At 44.7% G+C, this 15,883-nt stretch overlaps 3 protein-coding genes across 7 annotated transcripts in view; 1 reads left to right on the top strand and 2 right to left on the bottom strand.

The window, feature by feature from the left end:
* The first annotated feature begins 100 nt into the window (after window positions 1–100).
* FAM228B (family with sequence similarity 228 member B) overlaps window positions 101–15,883 on the top strand; it is a 42,431-nt gene continuing 26,648 nt past the window's right edge. For 4 of the 5 annotated variants that reach the window (XM_059890986.1, XM_059890985.1, XM_059890984.1 and 1 more), the window contains exon 1: window positions 6,973–8,019. In XM_059890986.1, the coding sequence (XP_059746969.1) occupies window positions 7,692–8,019 (328 nt within the window). In that variant the 5' untranslated portion in view covers window positions 6,973–7,691. Of the gene's footprint in view, window positions 172–6,972; window positions 8,020–15,883 lie in introns of those variants that run through there. The other variant, XM_059890989.1, reaches the window with a different exon arrangement.
* Window positions 487–6,536, bottom strand: TP53I3 (tumor protein p53 inducible protein 3). The gene is made up of 5 exons (NM_001075378.1): window positions 6,292–6,536; window positions 3,890–4,157; window positions 2,723–2,935; window positions 1,632–1,828; window positions 487–852 (listed from the first exon to the last, which is right to left on the bottom strand). The coding sequence occupies exons 1-5, from the start codon at window positions 6,427–6,429 to the stop codon at window positions 670–672; spliced, it is 999 nt and encodes a 332-aa protein (NP_001068846.1). The 5' UTR covers window positions 6,430–6,536; the 3' UTR covers window positions 487–669.
* PFN4 (profilin family member 4) lies at window positions 12,013–15,876 on the bottom strand. Its single transcript, NM_001075377.2, is given in 5 exon segments — window positions 12,013–12,102; window positions 12,975–13,080; window positions 13,858–13,995; window positions 14,565–14,693; window positions 15,612–15,876. Coding segments are annotated over 4 exon segments (390 nt in total). The 5' UTR covers window positions 14,682–14,693; window positions 15,612–15,876; the 3' UTR covers window positions 12,013–12,073.

Below are 15,883 nucleotides of genomic sequence, written 5' to 3'. Positions count from 1 at the left end.
GAGGCCGGAAGGTTGAAAGGCGAAAGTCCAAGGCACTTCCGGCTCTGAACCGGAAGGGGCGGGACTTGGGCTTAAGAAGTGTTCCGGTCGGGGAGACCCTGAACCAAGGAAGTTGTCTGGATGGGGCGAGGCCTGAGGAGAGCTCCGCAGGGCGGAAGCGGGCCTCGCTAGGTGGGTCTGCACCCTGGTGAGTTGCGGGAGAGGACCGGCAGTGGAGTGGGATCCCGGGCTGCAGGCCGCGCGCTACGTGCGAGGGGACGTGTGCATGCGTCCGGGCCTCTGACAGTGCGCGAAGCCGAATCTGCAGGGTTCTGGCTGATTGTGTTGTGGCCGACACTGTATCTGGTACTCAGAAGCCCTGGCGCTAGCGCAGGCCCCCGAAATTGAGCGTGAGCCGACCAGGCCTCTACTCTAATCTCCGCGACTATGCCTGTCCCGACTCCCACCTCGCCTCCCAGCCGGCGACTGCAGTCCACGCGCCACTCGTCAAGTCCACTCTTTATTTCCTTAGACCAGCTTTATACTGATAATTTGAGGAGGCTGCGGGAGAAATAGGGGGTTACAGGCGAGCCTGGAGTGGCGCCCAGTTGCCTGACTGTGTACAGAGTTTTCTCCAGGTTTGCTATCGGAAGACTGGAGAGGTAGCCTTGTCTTGTACTACCCACTTCTTCACTGGGGCAGCTCCAGGACGATTTTGCCCACGTTCTTGTTAGTCTCCATGTACTCATGGGCTTCTTGAATTTCAGCCACGGGGTAGACTCTGTCCAGAACCGGCAGTAAGCGTTGAGGGCCCTCTGTGGAGAAGTGGGGCAGAATTTGCTCTGTGAAAGCCTTCACCAGCATCTGCTTGTACTTAAGGAAAAGAAGACCATCAGTCTGGACGGAGGCATTTCTTTGTCACTCCCCACCCTGCTTAGCGTTTCTGCTTTCTCTGAAACTTGTACACATCTGAAGTCACACAAGGGTATGTAATAATCACCTCACTCCTAGCATGTATGTGCATGCCTCTAGATTTGTAAGCTCGATTGTGTACCAGGTAAAGATCAAGCCTGGAGAAGATACTAGTGTCACTGAAAGCTGAAGGACTCTTTTTAAATAAAGACTTCAAGCAGGAGGCAGCCATAGAGAGGACTTATATAGGCTCAATTCAAAAGAGATGCTTAACCCCTGTTATCCCCCAGCAGATGTGAAACCCTGTGAGGAAACATTCCCAAAGCTGGCACCTGCTGGAATGCCACACGATTTCAGGAATGTATAAACTCTTAAAGGTAGAAGCTTACTAACCTCACTTACCTAAGAGGTTTTCTTAGCACACTGAGAACAGTTCTGCCTTTGCAAACAAAAGCCTTGGTACTATTAGAAATATTTCCTAATATAGTCAAGGCTTTGTTCATTTTATGTGAAGTTTACATACTATATTAAGTATTAGCCACCCTCTTTCCAAGATGTTGAGGCTTTCATCAACCAATTTTAATTAGTTCTTGAAATTGGGTTACCAGTTTATCCACAGGGGGGCAAATTTCTACAGGCTCTGCAACTTAATATGTGATCCTTTCTCAGGATTATGTGAATGAATCACACTTTTCTGGATAATAGTTAAATCACATGTTTTATATTCACCCATCACTCACCTTTTTGTCCCTAGGTCTTAGAAGACTGGTGATCAGACTTCCCCTTTTAAAAAGTAGCTTTGAAAACAGAGGCCCACTGATGACAGCTCCTCCCAGCAGACCATAGAGAACCCAATGACCATCAAGAGCCAGGCAGTTGACATTTTTCTCCCAGTAGGAGCCGCCTATGCAGTCTAGAATGAGGTTGACTCCAGCACCTTTCACATGAAACACAGATTTGTGATGCTAGTCAGAATCAGAAAGATTAGTGCAAAAGAAGATTACATGGCATATTTGTGGAAATATGGGTATAAATATATACAAGTGCAAGCAGTAAATCTATAGGTTGGAACCCAGAGCATTGCTTATAGAACCATGGTTGTAAATGGAGTTTAGAGAGCTGAAGTGTATCATATATATGTGATATAGTTCATATTATATGATCCCTGCCACAGCAAGAGGGAAATGGGACAACACCATGATCTGGTATTTTCCCTGACCTCCACATAAGTAGAGACCCACTGGCACCCAGGGGAATAGGGGAGATCCACCCCAGCCTACAGTACAGGCTAGTCCATATATAAGTTATGAAGTGTCTGCACGGGGCTCTCTGAATCATGGCTTTGCTAGCTTTCTTTTTAACTCTTTTTGATTCTTGTCAAAAAATGGAATGGGATGAGCCAAATATAAACAGATTTGGCTCTGGAATATAGAGGCATACACATCTACTTACCCACTTAGGGAGCTACCTACCAAAGCCTACTATGACCAGCTCCAAACTAGTTTCTACCCCTACCTCCTTTTAATTCAATACAGAGTGCCTAGTTGGGAAAAAGAGGTCCTGAGTAATTGCAGGCCAACTCTGTGTGATTATCCCCTTTGTAAAAAGCATATGAATCATATCACTTACAAGAATGCCCATGAAAATCACCTTAGTCCTAAATACTGCCTGCCTGTCTCCAGTGGTCAAACAGTAGAGTACTAGAATTTGGCCTGGGCAGGTGTTGTGCTTTTAGCAGAGGGAAAACAGATCCAGAAGCAACTCTGTGGCTGGTGAGAATTTTATTTAATTATCTCTGAAACTCCTGCTGAACTGCAGAAGCTTTGTTTACCTTTAGTGAGTTTCAGTGTTGCTTCAGAAAAATCCTCTTCTTTGTAATTGAATCCAGCAGCTGCTCCGAGCTTTTCTGCTATTTGAAGCTTCTCCTGGGAACCAGCTGTGACCAGAGGAGTAGCCCCAGCCATCCGGGCAAGTTGGATGGCAGCTGTGCCCACACCGCTTGCTCCTGCATGGATTAGCACAGAGTCTCCAGCCTGAACATTTCCTGTGATAGAAAGTATAGGAACCATGTTCTTTACTTTGCAACTGCTGTACCTTTACCACATTGGTTTATTCTACCATGATCACCTGGCCCTGGAACCACCAAATGGGAAATCTCTTGCTGTCTTTTTTAAAAATTATTTTTATTTATTCATTTGGCTGCATTGTGGCATGCAGGATCTTTGATCTTCGATGCAGTATGCAAATTCTTATTTGTGGCATGTGGCATCTGGTTCCCTGACCAGATTGAACCTGGGTCCCCTGCATTGGGAATGTGGAGTCATAGCCGCTGGACCACCAGGGAAGTTCCCATCCTTCGCTTGAGAGTGAAGCAGCCAATCTCACCTTGATGCTCTTAGGCCACCTTGGTATGCCTTCTGTCCATCACAGCTGTACCACCCTTCAAGTCCTTCTATTCCAGAAAGCCTTCTCTGACCTTCGCCCATACGAACCTTTCTCACCTTAAGCTTCTGTTATAGTTTGTAGTTAGAGACAGGGCCACCCTTCCAAACACTGTGGTTGTCTTCCCAGTTACACTGATTTCCCCAAAGGCAGAGACCCTCACGTGAGCTCTTGGCTGGCCTCCGTGGGAATAAGGAGGAATTAAAGAGTTAGTTGAATGGCTCCCTGTGCTGCACTAGGGCTCTCAGAGAGCTTAGCAAGACTGAGAAGCAGGGACTACTACTGGGTTTACAGTGTGAAGATGCACACAGGCCTTCTATCCAGTGCTCACCAGGTTTTCTATCTGCTAACCACGATTTTCAGCCTCAATATCAAGCCATTGCTACATAGTATGAGGATCTGATACTAAGTAAGGGGTGCTGGGGTTGGCTGTTGCTCAGTGGCCAGATCAAAGCTTCCCTTCAGGACTGCTGGGTTTTGAGGTGGCTGAGTTATGAATAAATGAATAAATTGAACTATGCTGTATGGAGTGAGCATGGGGTGCACTGGTCCTTACCCACAAGATGTAATAGCTGGAAGGCAGTGAGCCAGGCCTCTGGGATGGCTGCAGCCTGACACATGGTCAGCCCTGCTGGGATGGGCATGAGGAGCTCTGCAGGGACAGTGACATACTGAGCCTGACCCCCGCCAGACAGCAGAACCATGGCTGGGTCCCCGACCCTCCAGGGTCCCTGGCAGCCAGCTCCGAGCTCTGCCACATGTCCAGATGCCTCAAGTCCCAAAATGTTGCTGGCTCCTGGAGGTGGGGCATATTGGCCTTGTCTCTGCAGAAAGAGGACACGCTAGGTAGTAAGCATGATCAGAAATCTGTGTCAGCATCCCTGGCCTTCCCATAGCTCCCCTCCTCCCCCTTTAAAACAAAATTCAGGGTAAAATTAGGTTTTTTAAGTCGAGAAAAAAGAGAGGGGAGGTAATTTGTTTCATACAAATAAGAGACTAGGTCCCATAATCAGTGGATGTCTAACTTGTGGTATCACTCTAGTCCTTGTATCATCTAAACCCCTTGTTTTACAAATGAAGAAACTGAGACCTGGTCAGGGGAACCAGGGTAACAAAACAAGTTAATAGCAAGACTAGTAACTAAACCATGGGCTTCCTAATGATATATCTCATATATCAAGTGCCAGGCTCTGTACTCATGCCTCACAATTGTCAGAGGCCTGAGACCAGAGGGACTGAACTAGGAGTGTGCATGAGAACAATTTGAGATGCTTTTTCAAAGTATACATGCCTGGATCCCTGCCTTATTTATTTTGAATAAGTGCCCCTGTGATTCTGGTGTACATTTCTTAATCACTTCAAAAAATGCAGGTGGCCCAGTTTAGTGCTTCAAGAAGAAGTTGGAAGAAAGTTCTTAAGAGCACTGCCCCCTGCCAGCTCTGGAACCCTCAGAGTGGAAAGAATACAGACTCAGAATCCTTAAGACAAAGACCTCAATCTGAATCCCTGCTCCCCTGGTTACTAGTGTGTGGCTTTGGGCTCATTGCTGAACCTCTCTGACTCTCAGTTTCTTTATCTGTAGAGTACAAATGGTGAACAGGATTGCCTGAGGAGCAGCTAGGATTCCTGATTTTCACCCAGGCGGCCCTGGTTTGACTCCTGGTGTGAGGATGCCAACCTTTGAGGCGGGGCTTCCCTAGTGGCTCAGACGGTAAAGAATCCACCTGCAATGTAAGAGACCTAGGTTCTGAAAGGTTGTTGCTGAACCACAAAACACGCCAGGATTCTTGGCCTCCGGAAGAGAGGAATTCAATCCGGGGCCAGTGACGAGGCTTGATCGCTCAGAGCTTTTGTGTAATAAAGTTTTATTAAAGTATAGAAGAGATAGAGAACGTCTGACACAGACATCAGAAGGGGGCAAGAAGAGTGCCCCCCCTGCTAGTCTGTAGCCGGATGTTACATAACTACTAGCAAGCTGTTAATTATAGAAAGGAGACGTCTCAAAACTCAGCACCGAGCCCCTCACCCACAGCATGCCTTTTGAGATAACATTGGCACCAGGTGAGTCATCCCAGGCCATAAAACCAAAATCTCGAAGAAAGACAGGTTTCCAAGTAAATATATAGTTTCATCAACATAGATTAGGAGAGCAATGTATGAGTAAAACATGCAGGTTTGTCAAGACTGGTTCTGAGTCTTAGGTTCTGAATCTTAGGCGGAACTGACTTGAAAGACAGAGTCTAGGGTAAATACATAGTTCATTAACATAGCTTAAACATTTCTATAAGAAAAACGCATTGGTTAGCTTAAGGTTTGAGAAAAGTTCAGGTGGAACCAGGTTTCATTATGGCAACATAGAATTTTAAGAGAAACCTCTTAAAATTTGTATAGAGAAGGGAAAAAAAATCTAACACTTGTTTCCTCCTGCCACTTAAGAGAGAGATAAAAAATGTCTGACACCTGAAGCCTATTTCCTCCATTTGGAGACCCCTGGCCTTCCTGCCTGTTATCCTCTCAGTCCAATCCCGGGTCAGAAGGATCCCCTGGAGAAGGGAATGGCAACCTACTCCAGTGTTCTTGCTTGAACAGTCCCGTGGACACAGGAGGCTGGTGGGCTACAGTCCATGGGGTTGCAAAGAGTCAGACAAGACTGAGCTGACGCTTTCACTTTTTCACTTTCAAAGGAGATACAGGGAGGTCTAATACCCACCCCACCAACACATCTGGAAGCCTGAGCGGACAGACAATGGAATGACACAGGGTGGCCTCTGCTGTGCACATACCCCTTTATTTTGTGTAAACAAGGGAGGCTAAATGGTTCTAGTTACAGAACCCCAACGAAGCAGGTCATGATGAGCGTTTAATGGCAGTGCCTAGTCTCCTTCATCTGTCTGGTGAATGTTTATTCAAGACCGCGTTGCCCTGCTCAGTCCCAGTTGCTGTCAGACCCCGGGGTACCTGGAGTAAGTCCGCCCTGTTCAGGGCGCTGGCTGCCACCTTCAGGAGGACTTCACCCTCGCCTGGGCTGGGCTTGGCCACTTCCTTCAAGTAAAGATTTTCTGGTCCTCCCGGCTTGTCAAAGTGCACAGCTATCATGGTCTCTGAGGACACACAGGGTATAGCAAAGTTCTTTCAGGGCTCCAGCGCCCCGCTGCCGGCCGGCGGCCTCCCTCAATCCGTCTGGCCGTCGGCCCCTGCTCTCCTTCCAGCGAGGCCCCTGCCGCCTCCAGGCCAACCCCACGCGGAAGGCTCCGGCTGAGGTGGGGGTGCAGGGAGGCTGGCCACACCGACTGGCTGCGGGCGGAACAGGAAAACACTGAAGAGCATGAAGCAATTTTCACTCCCTCTGAGTTGGCATCTCCCACCTGTCTGGATCGCTAGAGCCTGTGTGAGCTCCTTACGTGCTCCAGGCCCGGCCCCTCTGCTGCTGTTGCTGCTGCTCCAGGTGACAGGGCGTGGTGCTGAGCGCCCGGCGGGTCCTAGGAGGTGGAAGGCTGCACTCTGGGTAGTGCAGGGGGTGGGGTTGCCCAGAATCAACCCTCCCCTTCCTTCTCTCCCTTGAAAATGCAAAGCTAGTGGCGGCAAATCAGATTTTTGTGAAATTGGAGCCTCTGGAATCTAGTCTTTCCCTTGGTTTAGCATGAAATGCTGTTACAGCACTCAACTTTGAGAATCATTCCCTCTAAGAGAACTAGAACCGGAACTCTTGGCAGGCGACGGGTCCATTTCCCAGCCTGGCCAGGCTTTTGGCCGGTTTGTGCTGTCAGTCTCTTTCTGCCCTTGGTCTCTGGAGTAAGGTGGGCAAGCAGGGTGCTTCTGAGAAAAAAGAGAACACTGCGGGGAAAGGGAAGATAAAAGCAGTCCTGGGATTCTTTAAACTTCTGTGATTTCTCCTGTCTTTCCTGAGGATGAGGAAATGGCCCCTGGAAGATGCTGCCCAGTGAGGCAATTTAGCCTGGTTTCTCAGCCTTGCCACAGTTGACATTTTGGACAAAATAATTTTTTGTTTTGAAAGACTTCCCAGTGCAGCGTGGGGTGTTTAGCAGCACCCCTGGTCTTCACCCACTAGATATCAACAGCACCCTTCTCCAGTTGTGACAATAAAAAATGTCTTGACATTGTCAGATATCCCCTGGGTAGCAAAAAAACGCCTGCTCCTGGTTACAAGCCACTGGATTAGAAGAATATACATGTATGTGCACCTGTATAAAAAGATAGGTAACTTTTTTTTGCAGTGCCTTATAATTTGCCTCTTCACATGTGTTCTCTTATTTGAGTTTTATGACACTTCACTAAAAAGGAATTGAGATGTATCAACAGAAAGATTAATTTGGTTTCAAGGGGCACATAGCTGATGAATGTCAGAGCCAGGAATCAAACTATCTCATGGTCCTGCCCAAGGCTCTAGAGTAGAAGGAAAGACTGCCTGGGGCAACCATCTGTCCCATCAATTACAAACTCCCCTTCTCTTTATTTACATTCCTCTCCTGAGCATTCTTGCAAGAAGGCTACCCAAGTTACATATTTTTTATAAGGCCTATTTTCCAGAAACACCTGTCAGCCATTGTCCCTCCTCGTCATCTGTGTCAAAACCACTATTGCAAGAAAAGGGACGGAAGAAGCCCAACAGTGTATTCAGAGGGAAGGTCCAAAAGGCCAAAGGAGGCCTTTTCTGGAAACTTTGTGGTGGGTATTTCTTGCTACTTTTTGGGGGGGGTAGGCTCTAGTGTCTCAGACCATGTCCCACGGAGGGCAGGAACTTATACTGCTGACTCCCTGATAATTAAAGAATAAGACCCAGGGGACTTCCCTGGAGGTCCAGTGGTTAGGACTCGAAGCTTCCATCACTGGTGGCATGGATTCCACCCCTGATAGGGGAACTAAGATCCCACAAGCCACACAGAGCAACAGGCCTTATGAAATATGTAATTGTCCATCTCTGAGGACACTAACCTCCCAAAGGGTCAATAGAGAACTCTACTGGAAACCACAAAAACAGGTTGATTTCCTTAAAACATCCCTGCTCCAGCCCCTTTTTGTCAAAATATAAGTTGTGGAATTGGGTGGTAAGTTTTAGATGACTGGTTGCTGCGGCAGTATTCCACAGTCCACATCTCTGGCCTTAGAGGGACTCCCTACAGGTTCATGTTTTAGCAGAACAAGCAAGATCTGTGTTAGGAATGAGGTGGAAGCATGTGTCCCAGAAACCCAGCTGATGTGAGGGTACAGGTGCTGCTGCTTATCCTGAAAGTTAAATGGGGGTGAGGGCATAATCTCTCCCAGATGTCCTCTGAAGGGTTCTGTGTAAACCAGCAGCTTCTGTGGTAACCAAGCCCAAGCTTGGGCAGCCCATCAGCTCAGTGCTGACAACTGGTCCTTGCCTAGAGGAGCTGGGGCAGTTCACCTCTGGATACCATGCCAACTTCTGTGCCTGCAGGACTTTGTCTGGGCTCTTCCTCCCCTCTCTCCATGGGCACTCCACCTTGAGGTTGGAGGGCAAAGACTCAGGAAGGCTCTAGGAAAGGGAAGAGCTTGGAGTCAGCTTGGTGGGGCTGCCTGTTTGGTTACCTGCCTCTGCCATCTTCCTGGGGACCCATCTGTATTACTCAGGGCCCAAGACAGTTCTTACTCCAGGCAGTGGTCTTCATCAATAGACAAAAAGCATTTTTAAAAGCTGCGTTCCCCATATTTTAAAGTTGATATCTAAAATCTTTCATCTTACATTTAAGGTAGTACAAAAGATGATTTCTGGTCATAAATACTGACATTTAAAACTCATATCAGGCTTTTAAATGTATCAAGTGCAGTTGGATTTTGGAGCAATTTGATACTATAATCATCCACTAAAAAGTACCCAAACAAGTTCTTTAACAGTTGGAAGTTTTAAAATTCCATTTTTTCCCAATACTTATATTTTCATTCTGCATAAAAATTACATCCTGCTATATTTTATGCTTTATTGATCATTCTTGTCTGCAACAAAATATATGTAACCTGACAGTTTAAATTTTTCTGTGATTGTAGGGCTATAAAGTGTTAAATTTCTTCTGGATTTACTTATCATTACAATATTATTAGTTCACAGCTGATCAAAACATTATTTTGAATTACTTTTATGTTATTTAGAGTATTATTTTAGGGGAAGTCCCTTTCAGTGCAGTGGTTAGGACTCTTTGCTCTCACTGCTTAGGTCCCAGGTTCTATACCTGGTCAGGGAAATAAAATCCCACAGGCTGCGTGGCGTTGCCAAAGTAAAAGTATTATTTTAAATATTAATAATTATTGAATATAAAATTTTTATTGGACCATTGGTGGGGTTGAATTTTTCCAAATAATTATGTCATCTGTGGATGAATATTAATTATTGGTTGAATGAGACTGGTTTCAGCATTAATCTTTTTCATTTTTATGGACAAGCGCTGAGAAATCTAATTTGCATAAATTAGAAGGGAAAGAAATTTCTTTATAGGAATGTCAGCCAATTATTTGAATACCTCTGAGTTATATGATAAAAACCATATAAGGATTTATCATCAAAAATTCTTTTCAGTGGTGTATTAGCTGGCAACTTAATTAAGACTTCCTTCAATTTTGTTGAAAGCAAAGATTTGGAAACCATTCAACCTGTAAGGGATTAGTTACCCAGTCGTATGTGTCGTTCTCAGCTTCTGGGATTATTGCCAACAAAGCTTTGCAAAGATTTATCAAATGATTATATTTCTGCTTCTATTTCTTAGAGGCCCCTTGTTTAAACTGATATATTCAGGAGGATGTGGAAAGTAAAAGTGTTAATTCCAATACACTTTTTTGCTAAGACAATTCTTTGGACCAAATCCTTCTAAATATGTTTGTATTTGGGGGGGAGGGATGAATTGGTAGATTGGGGTTGACATATACACAGTACTATGTGTAAAATAGAAAACCAATAAGAATCTACTGTATAGCACAGGGAACTCTACTCGATACTCTAATGATCTGGGAGTAGAATCCAAAAAAGAGTGGCTATATGTATATGTGTAACTGATTTACTTTTATGTACAGCAGAAACTAATGGAACATTGTAAATCAACTATACTCCAATATAAGCTAATTAAAAAAATTATTTTAATTGACATCTTGGTATTGTAAACTTAACCCATTTATCAACATCTGTGACATTCTTATTGGCAAAGCCAGCCACCATTGTTAAACTAATCAGCCAACTCATATTTCTATCAGAAAAGGTTTCTCATTTTTCAAGTAATCATGTTATTTCATGTCCTTATGAAAACTGTCTTGTTTCTGTATTTTAAGAAACGAGGATAAGATGAGAAGTCTTTCTCTCCTGGATGAATTATGATACAAAGATTTTCACTATTTCTCAATGATACTTTTTGATTTATTCTCATGGGACTCTTCTTCACATATGATGTATTTTTTACAATACAGGATGGAAGAGCTCATTACATTTAAAAATAATTGAGAATTTTCCTTTGGTACCTTGCAGTTCTTACACTCCAAGCCAAGTATTACAGTAGGACTGGGGCTGGATGAGAGTAGGCTTTTCTTTTGCATACTGGGAGAACTGGCATTACTGCTCAATCACAACAGGTAAATTTTAGGAAAGTACATATGGAAGTTGGGGACCTGGGGAAAAAAATGAATCCCTTGAGTACATTCATGCCTGTATGTACCATTTCAAGTCTTTGTGAATTATCAAGACAAAAATTTTCCTTGTTCGGAGACCCCTGTTTCAGAACATCACCTGCTCCCTAGGCACCTCCACAGGGAGCTGCCATCAAAGGGTCCCTTTTGTGGGTCTGAGTAGCTGAGCCTGACCGGAACTTTGTGGTAAGAATTGTGGAAGCACCTAGAGCATGCTACATAGGAGGACTCTAGACAGTGAGGCATTCGCCTTGATGAAGTCTATGAAAAAGGCTTCCATTTGACACTCAGCAGTCCAGTGTGTGTGTGTCTGGGAAATGTGAGCAGCCAAGAGGCTTCATGATAGCTTCAGTACTTTAGAGATCACTGTGATCCAAGATCAGACCTGCCTTTCAGGCTCAAAACCTCAGTTTGTCAGCATGTGGAGAATAGGTGCACAGTCCACATAAGTTATAAAACTCAGATGTCAGTGTTCTAATTTAAAAGGAGAAATCATTGGCATGAGGTCTGACCCCAAAATCTCTAGATAGAGCTACATGGAAAGCCAAATGGTGAGCAAAGATTCTGGACAAGATGGGATGATTGAGATGAACTGAATGTTTAATACTTAATCTGGCTAAGATAGCAAGATATATCCATCTTTTTACCTGGTACAACTTTGCCATTAAGACCAGAAGTGATATAATAAATATTTTTAGCCTTTGTCCCTGGTCCCCCAACTGCTGATCTCTGGAGAGGGGAGAGGGACTGGAGATTTAAGTTCAGTCATTCTTGCATTCTTGGCATATCCAACAATATTTGTGGGAATACAAGAGACTCATAGAGGAGTTTTCCAACAGATATGCTCTGTGAAACTATCAGTGCCTCACATTCATGCCAATGAACAACACTAAAGAAAAAAGATAAAGTGGATTAAATAATTCCAATTTAAAAAGAAGGCCTCTTGAAATAAGAAAAATTGCTTCCTTAATTCATTCTTCCTTTTCAGTATCTTCTGCCTAGTGTTTTAAAACCACAAAATAAGGCATTTATTTCTTTAGGATCTATAATTTTCTTCTAAAATCATAAAAGCCATCTTTCATAGTCCTCTGATGACTTAATTCCCTTTTCTTCTTAGATAGTCTCCTGAAAGAAAACAGAATATGGTTACTATTTGAATATTATTTACTGATGAACAGTAAATAATAACAACATGATTCATTCACGATAATAACACTATGATTCATTCATTTATTCCATAAAAATTCATGAGTGACTACCATATACTAGGCACTGTGTTAAGTACTTGGAGATACAAGGATGACTGGATAGTTAAGACCCAGTCCCTGACTTCAAGGAGTTCATTGTCTGTTTGGGGAGACCATGTCTATTGTCTATTATATGTTCTTAGAATCTTCCATAATAAAAATTATATTTCCCAAAATTTCTATAATTATGCACAATTTTTGATAGAGAAAAATACAAGTAACAAAAAATACAATTAAAACTCTCATAGATATAATTTCTCTCATAGCTGTAATTTCCCAGTTCTACATTAGATCTTTATTCGAAAACACAGGCATGGAAAGGAAATCCACTAGACACCAAGAAGCCAGCTGCCTGGCTCACAGTGATTTCTTTTTCTGTAGAAGGCCCTTTTATAGAGAATGGCCCCCAGCAGCTACATCTCTTGCATTTTTTTTACCTTGCCCTTCCCACCTCCTATCCCCAGCTGACTGATATAAGGGTAAACAATATGATCTAAGACTTGTCAGATCAGGGTTCTATAAGAAATTAAGAGGATGCAAGGCTTGACCATGACACCATGAGGAAAGGAGGCAGTTTGCAATGGGATGTAACAAAGCCGATGCTCTTAGGAGGAAAGACTAAAGAAGGATTCAGTATTCCAGTCCCTGGAGCCCATTTTTCCTGTGACTCAGCTGGTTTGACTGCATTACTTGCAGTCAGAAGACTTTACTACCACAGCAAAGAAAGACAGGCATTGGGAACAAACTTACCCAACTTCTCTGTGGCTTCCACACAGACACTAGGATACATGCCTTCAGAGTAAGTTGCCACCAGAAGATACAGATGGGTCTTCACAACAATCACACCAGTGTTTTCCTGGATAAAAATAAAACAATGCTCTTCTCTTGGTTTTAACAACAGGACTAGCAGTTACCCTCCAGCCACACTTTTCACCATTTCCTGACTTTCATATTCACGTTTGTTTTTGGATAATCTTACTTTTTTCACTAATTTAGTTGTTTCCTTAAAAAGTTTCAGACTATTGTAATAACAGCATGTGTATTCTGAGAAAGCTCCCAAATTGACTGTAGTATTTCCCTGTCCTGTGAGAACAACAGATGTCATGGAAAGGAAATATGTTTTGGAATTAGATCACTCTGGGCTTGAATCCCAGCACCTCCATTTGCTGCTGTGACTGTGGAAGAGTTACTGAACCTTCTTAAGCCTCAGTTTCCTCATCTGTAAATGAGGTTACTTAGTGTATAATGTGGGTGAAGTGTGCCTAAGCCATAATACAGGGCAACCAGAAATACGACTATCATCCCCTTAATTGTTATAGGCAACAGCGAACCAACAGTTGTTTTAAGCACAAGAGTAATACCACTTTTTTAAAAGAAGGATAATATTGAGTATGAGAGATGAGTTACAGTGGAGAGAGATAGTTCAGGCAAGATGCAGTTGGTAAAATCCGGAATGAATGTTTCCCAAAACCAGGCTCTGTTAGCCTTCATGGCACTAGACTGCTGGCTATCTCAAATACTGCCACTGCGGTAACACGCTTAGTCTGTTTTAAAGATAGGATCAGGAGAGGCATAGAAAACGGAGTCAAACTCAAAAGTTTTTACCAGTTGTCTTCACATCTTGAACACTCACATTCTTGGCATAAAGAGAATAGTCATCTGCCCGGACACATTTGTAGTCCTTCTCCTTGAAATACAGTCCTTCTCTTCTGGTTTTCAAAGGGTTCTTGGCAAACCCATTTACAAGTGTTCGGACATCACTGGGCATTACCTGCAGAGGTTAAACAGACTAGAAATCAGCAAGCGATGGGGAACTGGCCAAATTTGACCCACTACCAGTTTTCTTACACAGGCCTGTGAGCTAACGATGGTTTTTACATTTTTAAAAAGTTGAAAAAAAAATTTTGCAATATGTAAAAATACATAAAATTCAGATTTCAGTATTCATAGTTTTATTGGAATGTTATCACTCCCTTTCCTTTATGTATTATCTATGGCCTTTTTCGGAGAAGGCAATGGCACCCTACTCCAGTACTCTTGCCTGGAAAATCCCATGGACAGAGGAGCCTAGTAGGCTGCAGTCCATGGGGTCGCTAAGATTCGGACACTACTGAGCAACTTCACTTTCACTTTTCACTTTCATGCATTGGATGAAAGAATGGCAACCCACTCCAGTGTTCTTGCCTGGAGAATCCCAGGGACGGGGGAGCCTGGTGGGCTGCCGTCTATGGGGTCGCACAGAGTCGGACACGACTGAAGCAGCTTAGCAGTAGCAGCAGCAGCATGGCCTTTTTACAGAAAAAGACTTAAACTCTTACGCCAAACTTGTTTTTTTCTTACACTAAATCCTGGTGATGCTACACATAGGCTCCGCTCCTGGAGTTTGATGAGGGCTGCACTGTCCACATGCTTTGTTCCCAGGAGTGTATCTAACAGTAAGTTCTGCAAATGGCTCATGCTCCCTCAGTTCTGAAAAAAAGGGAACTGCAGTTGAAATCATCTGCTCTAGCTAGCTTTTAAAAGTCTTTTAAAAGATGTCCCCAAGACATTGAGAACAGCCTTAATATCAACAGCTTTAACTGAAAAGATGCAGAGTGAAAATGGTCCACCATCCGGTGCCCACCAGTACTAAGAAGAGGAAAACAGAATCACAGAAAATCAGTTCACACAGAGGGTTTTGAATTTGGAAATTCACAGCTCATAATTTTTTTCTATGTCAACGGTTTGTATCAGAATCACCTAGGATTAAAACAAGAAACCTGACTAAATGGAGAACTACTGAAGTAAACAAGAGTAAATGAGATATGGCAGTCGTTGAGTCTTCACGTTCCTTTCCCTCTGACTAGCATCAGCACCAACTATGGACACTGATCAATACCTCAGGGGCTAAAAACACCTGGTGGCTCAGACGTAAAGAATCCACCTGCAATGCGGGAGACCTGGGTTCGATCCCTGGGTTGGGAAGATCCCCTGGTGGAGGGTATGGCAACCCACTCCCGTATTCTTGCCTGGAGAATCCCCATGGACAGAGGAGCCTGGCGGGCTACAGTCCCCGGGGTCGCGAAGAGTCGGACACGACTGCGCGACCAAGCACAGCACACAGAAACACCTTATGGAACCTAGAGCGACATTTTTCCTACAAGTTTCCAAGTCTTCTTGGACGGTGCTCATAGGGGGCGAGTTCCACAAACACTCGTCCTTCCAAGAGATCCTAAGCGCAGGCGTCCCTAGTCCGCCACTCCCATCGTGGTGATTTGGCCCTCGACAGTTCCCTGGAGCGGAGTTACTGAGAGAGCGGGGGGTGGTTTAAATCCGGTCTGGTTGTCTGAAGGGGAGACACACAGGAGGCACTGAGGGCTTGGGGAAGAGCGGCGCGGGCAGACCCACCGAAGTCAGCAGCCTCTCGGAAAAGGAGCCCAACGCTCCACCAAGGCCTGGCTTGAGGCGCAGGCGGCCGTCAACGGACGCAGGGGAAGGCGGGGCGAGAGGGCGACTAGCCCAGCTACTGGCTGTGGCAGCTGCCCATCACCGAGAAGCGCTCTAGCTTCGCCCGCAAACCAGGATCTACCCGCGGGCGCGGGCGCTACTGCTTTCCAGGTTCCCTCTCAGCCTGACGCGGTCGTGGGAGCGCACTTGCGCGCGGCTCAGGGACGCAGGGG

This window comes from Bos taurus, chromosome 11 (genome assembly GCF_002263795.3).
Source record: "Bos taurus isolate L1 Dominette 01449 registration number 42190680 breed Hereford chromosome 11, ARS-UCD2.0, whole genome shotgun sequence".
Classification (NCBI taxonomy): domain Eukaryota; kingdom Metazoa; phylum Chordata; class Mammalia; order Artiodactyla; family Bovidae; genus Bos; species Bos taurus.
Note: the sequence above shows the minus strand (reverse complement) of the source record. Positions and strands in the feature narration are given on the sequence as shown.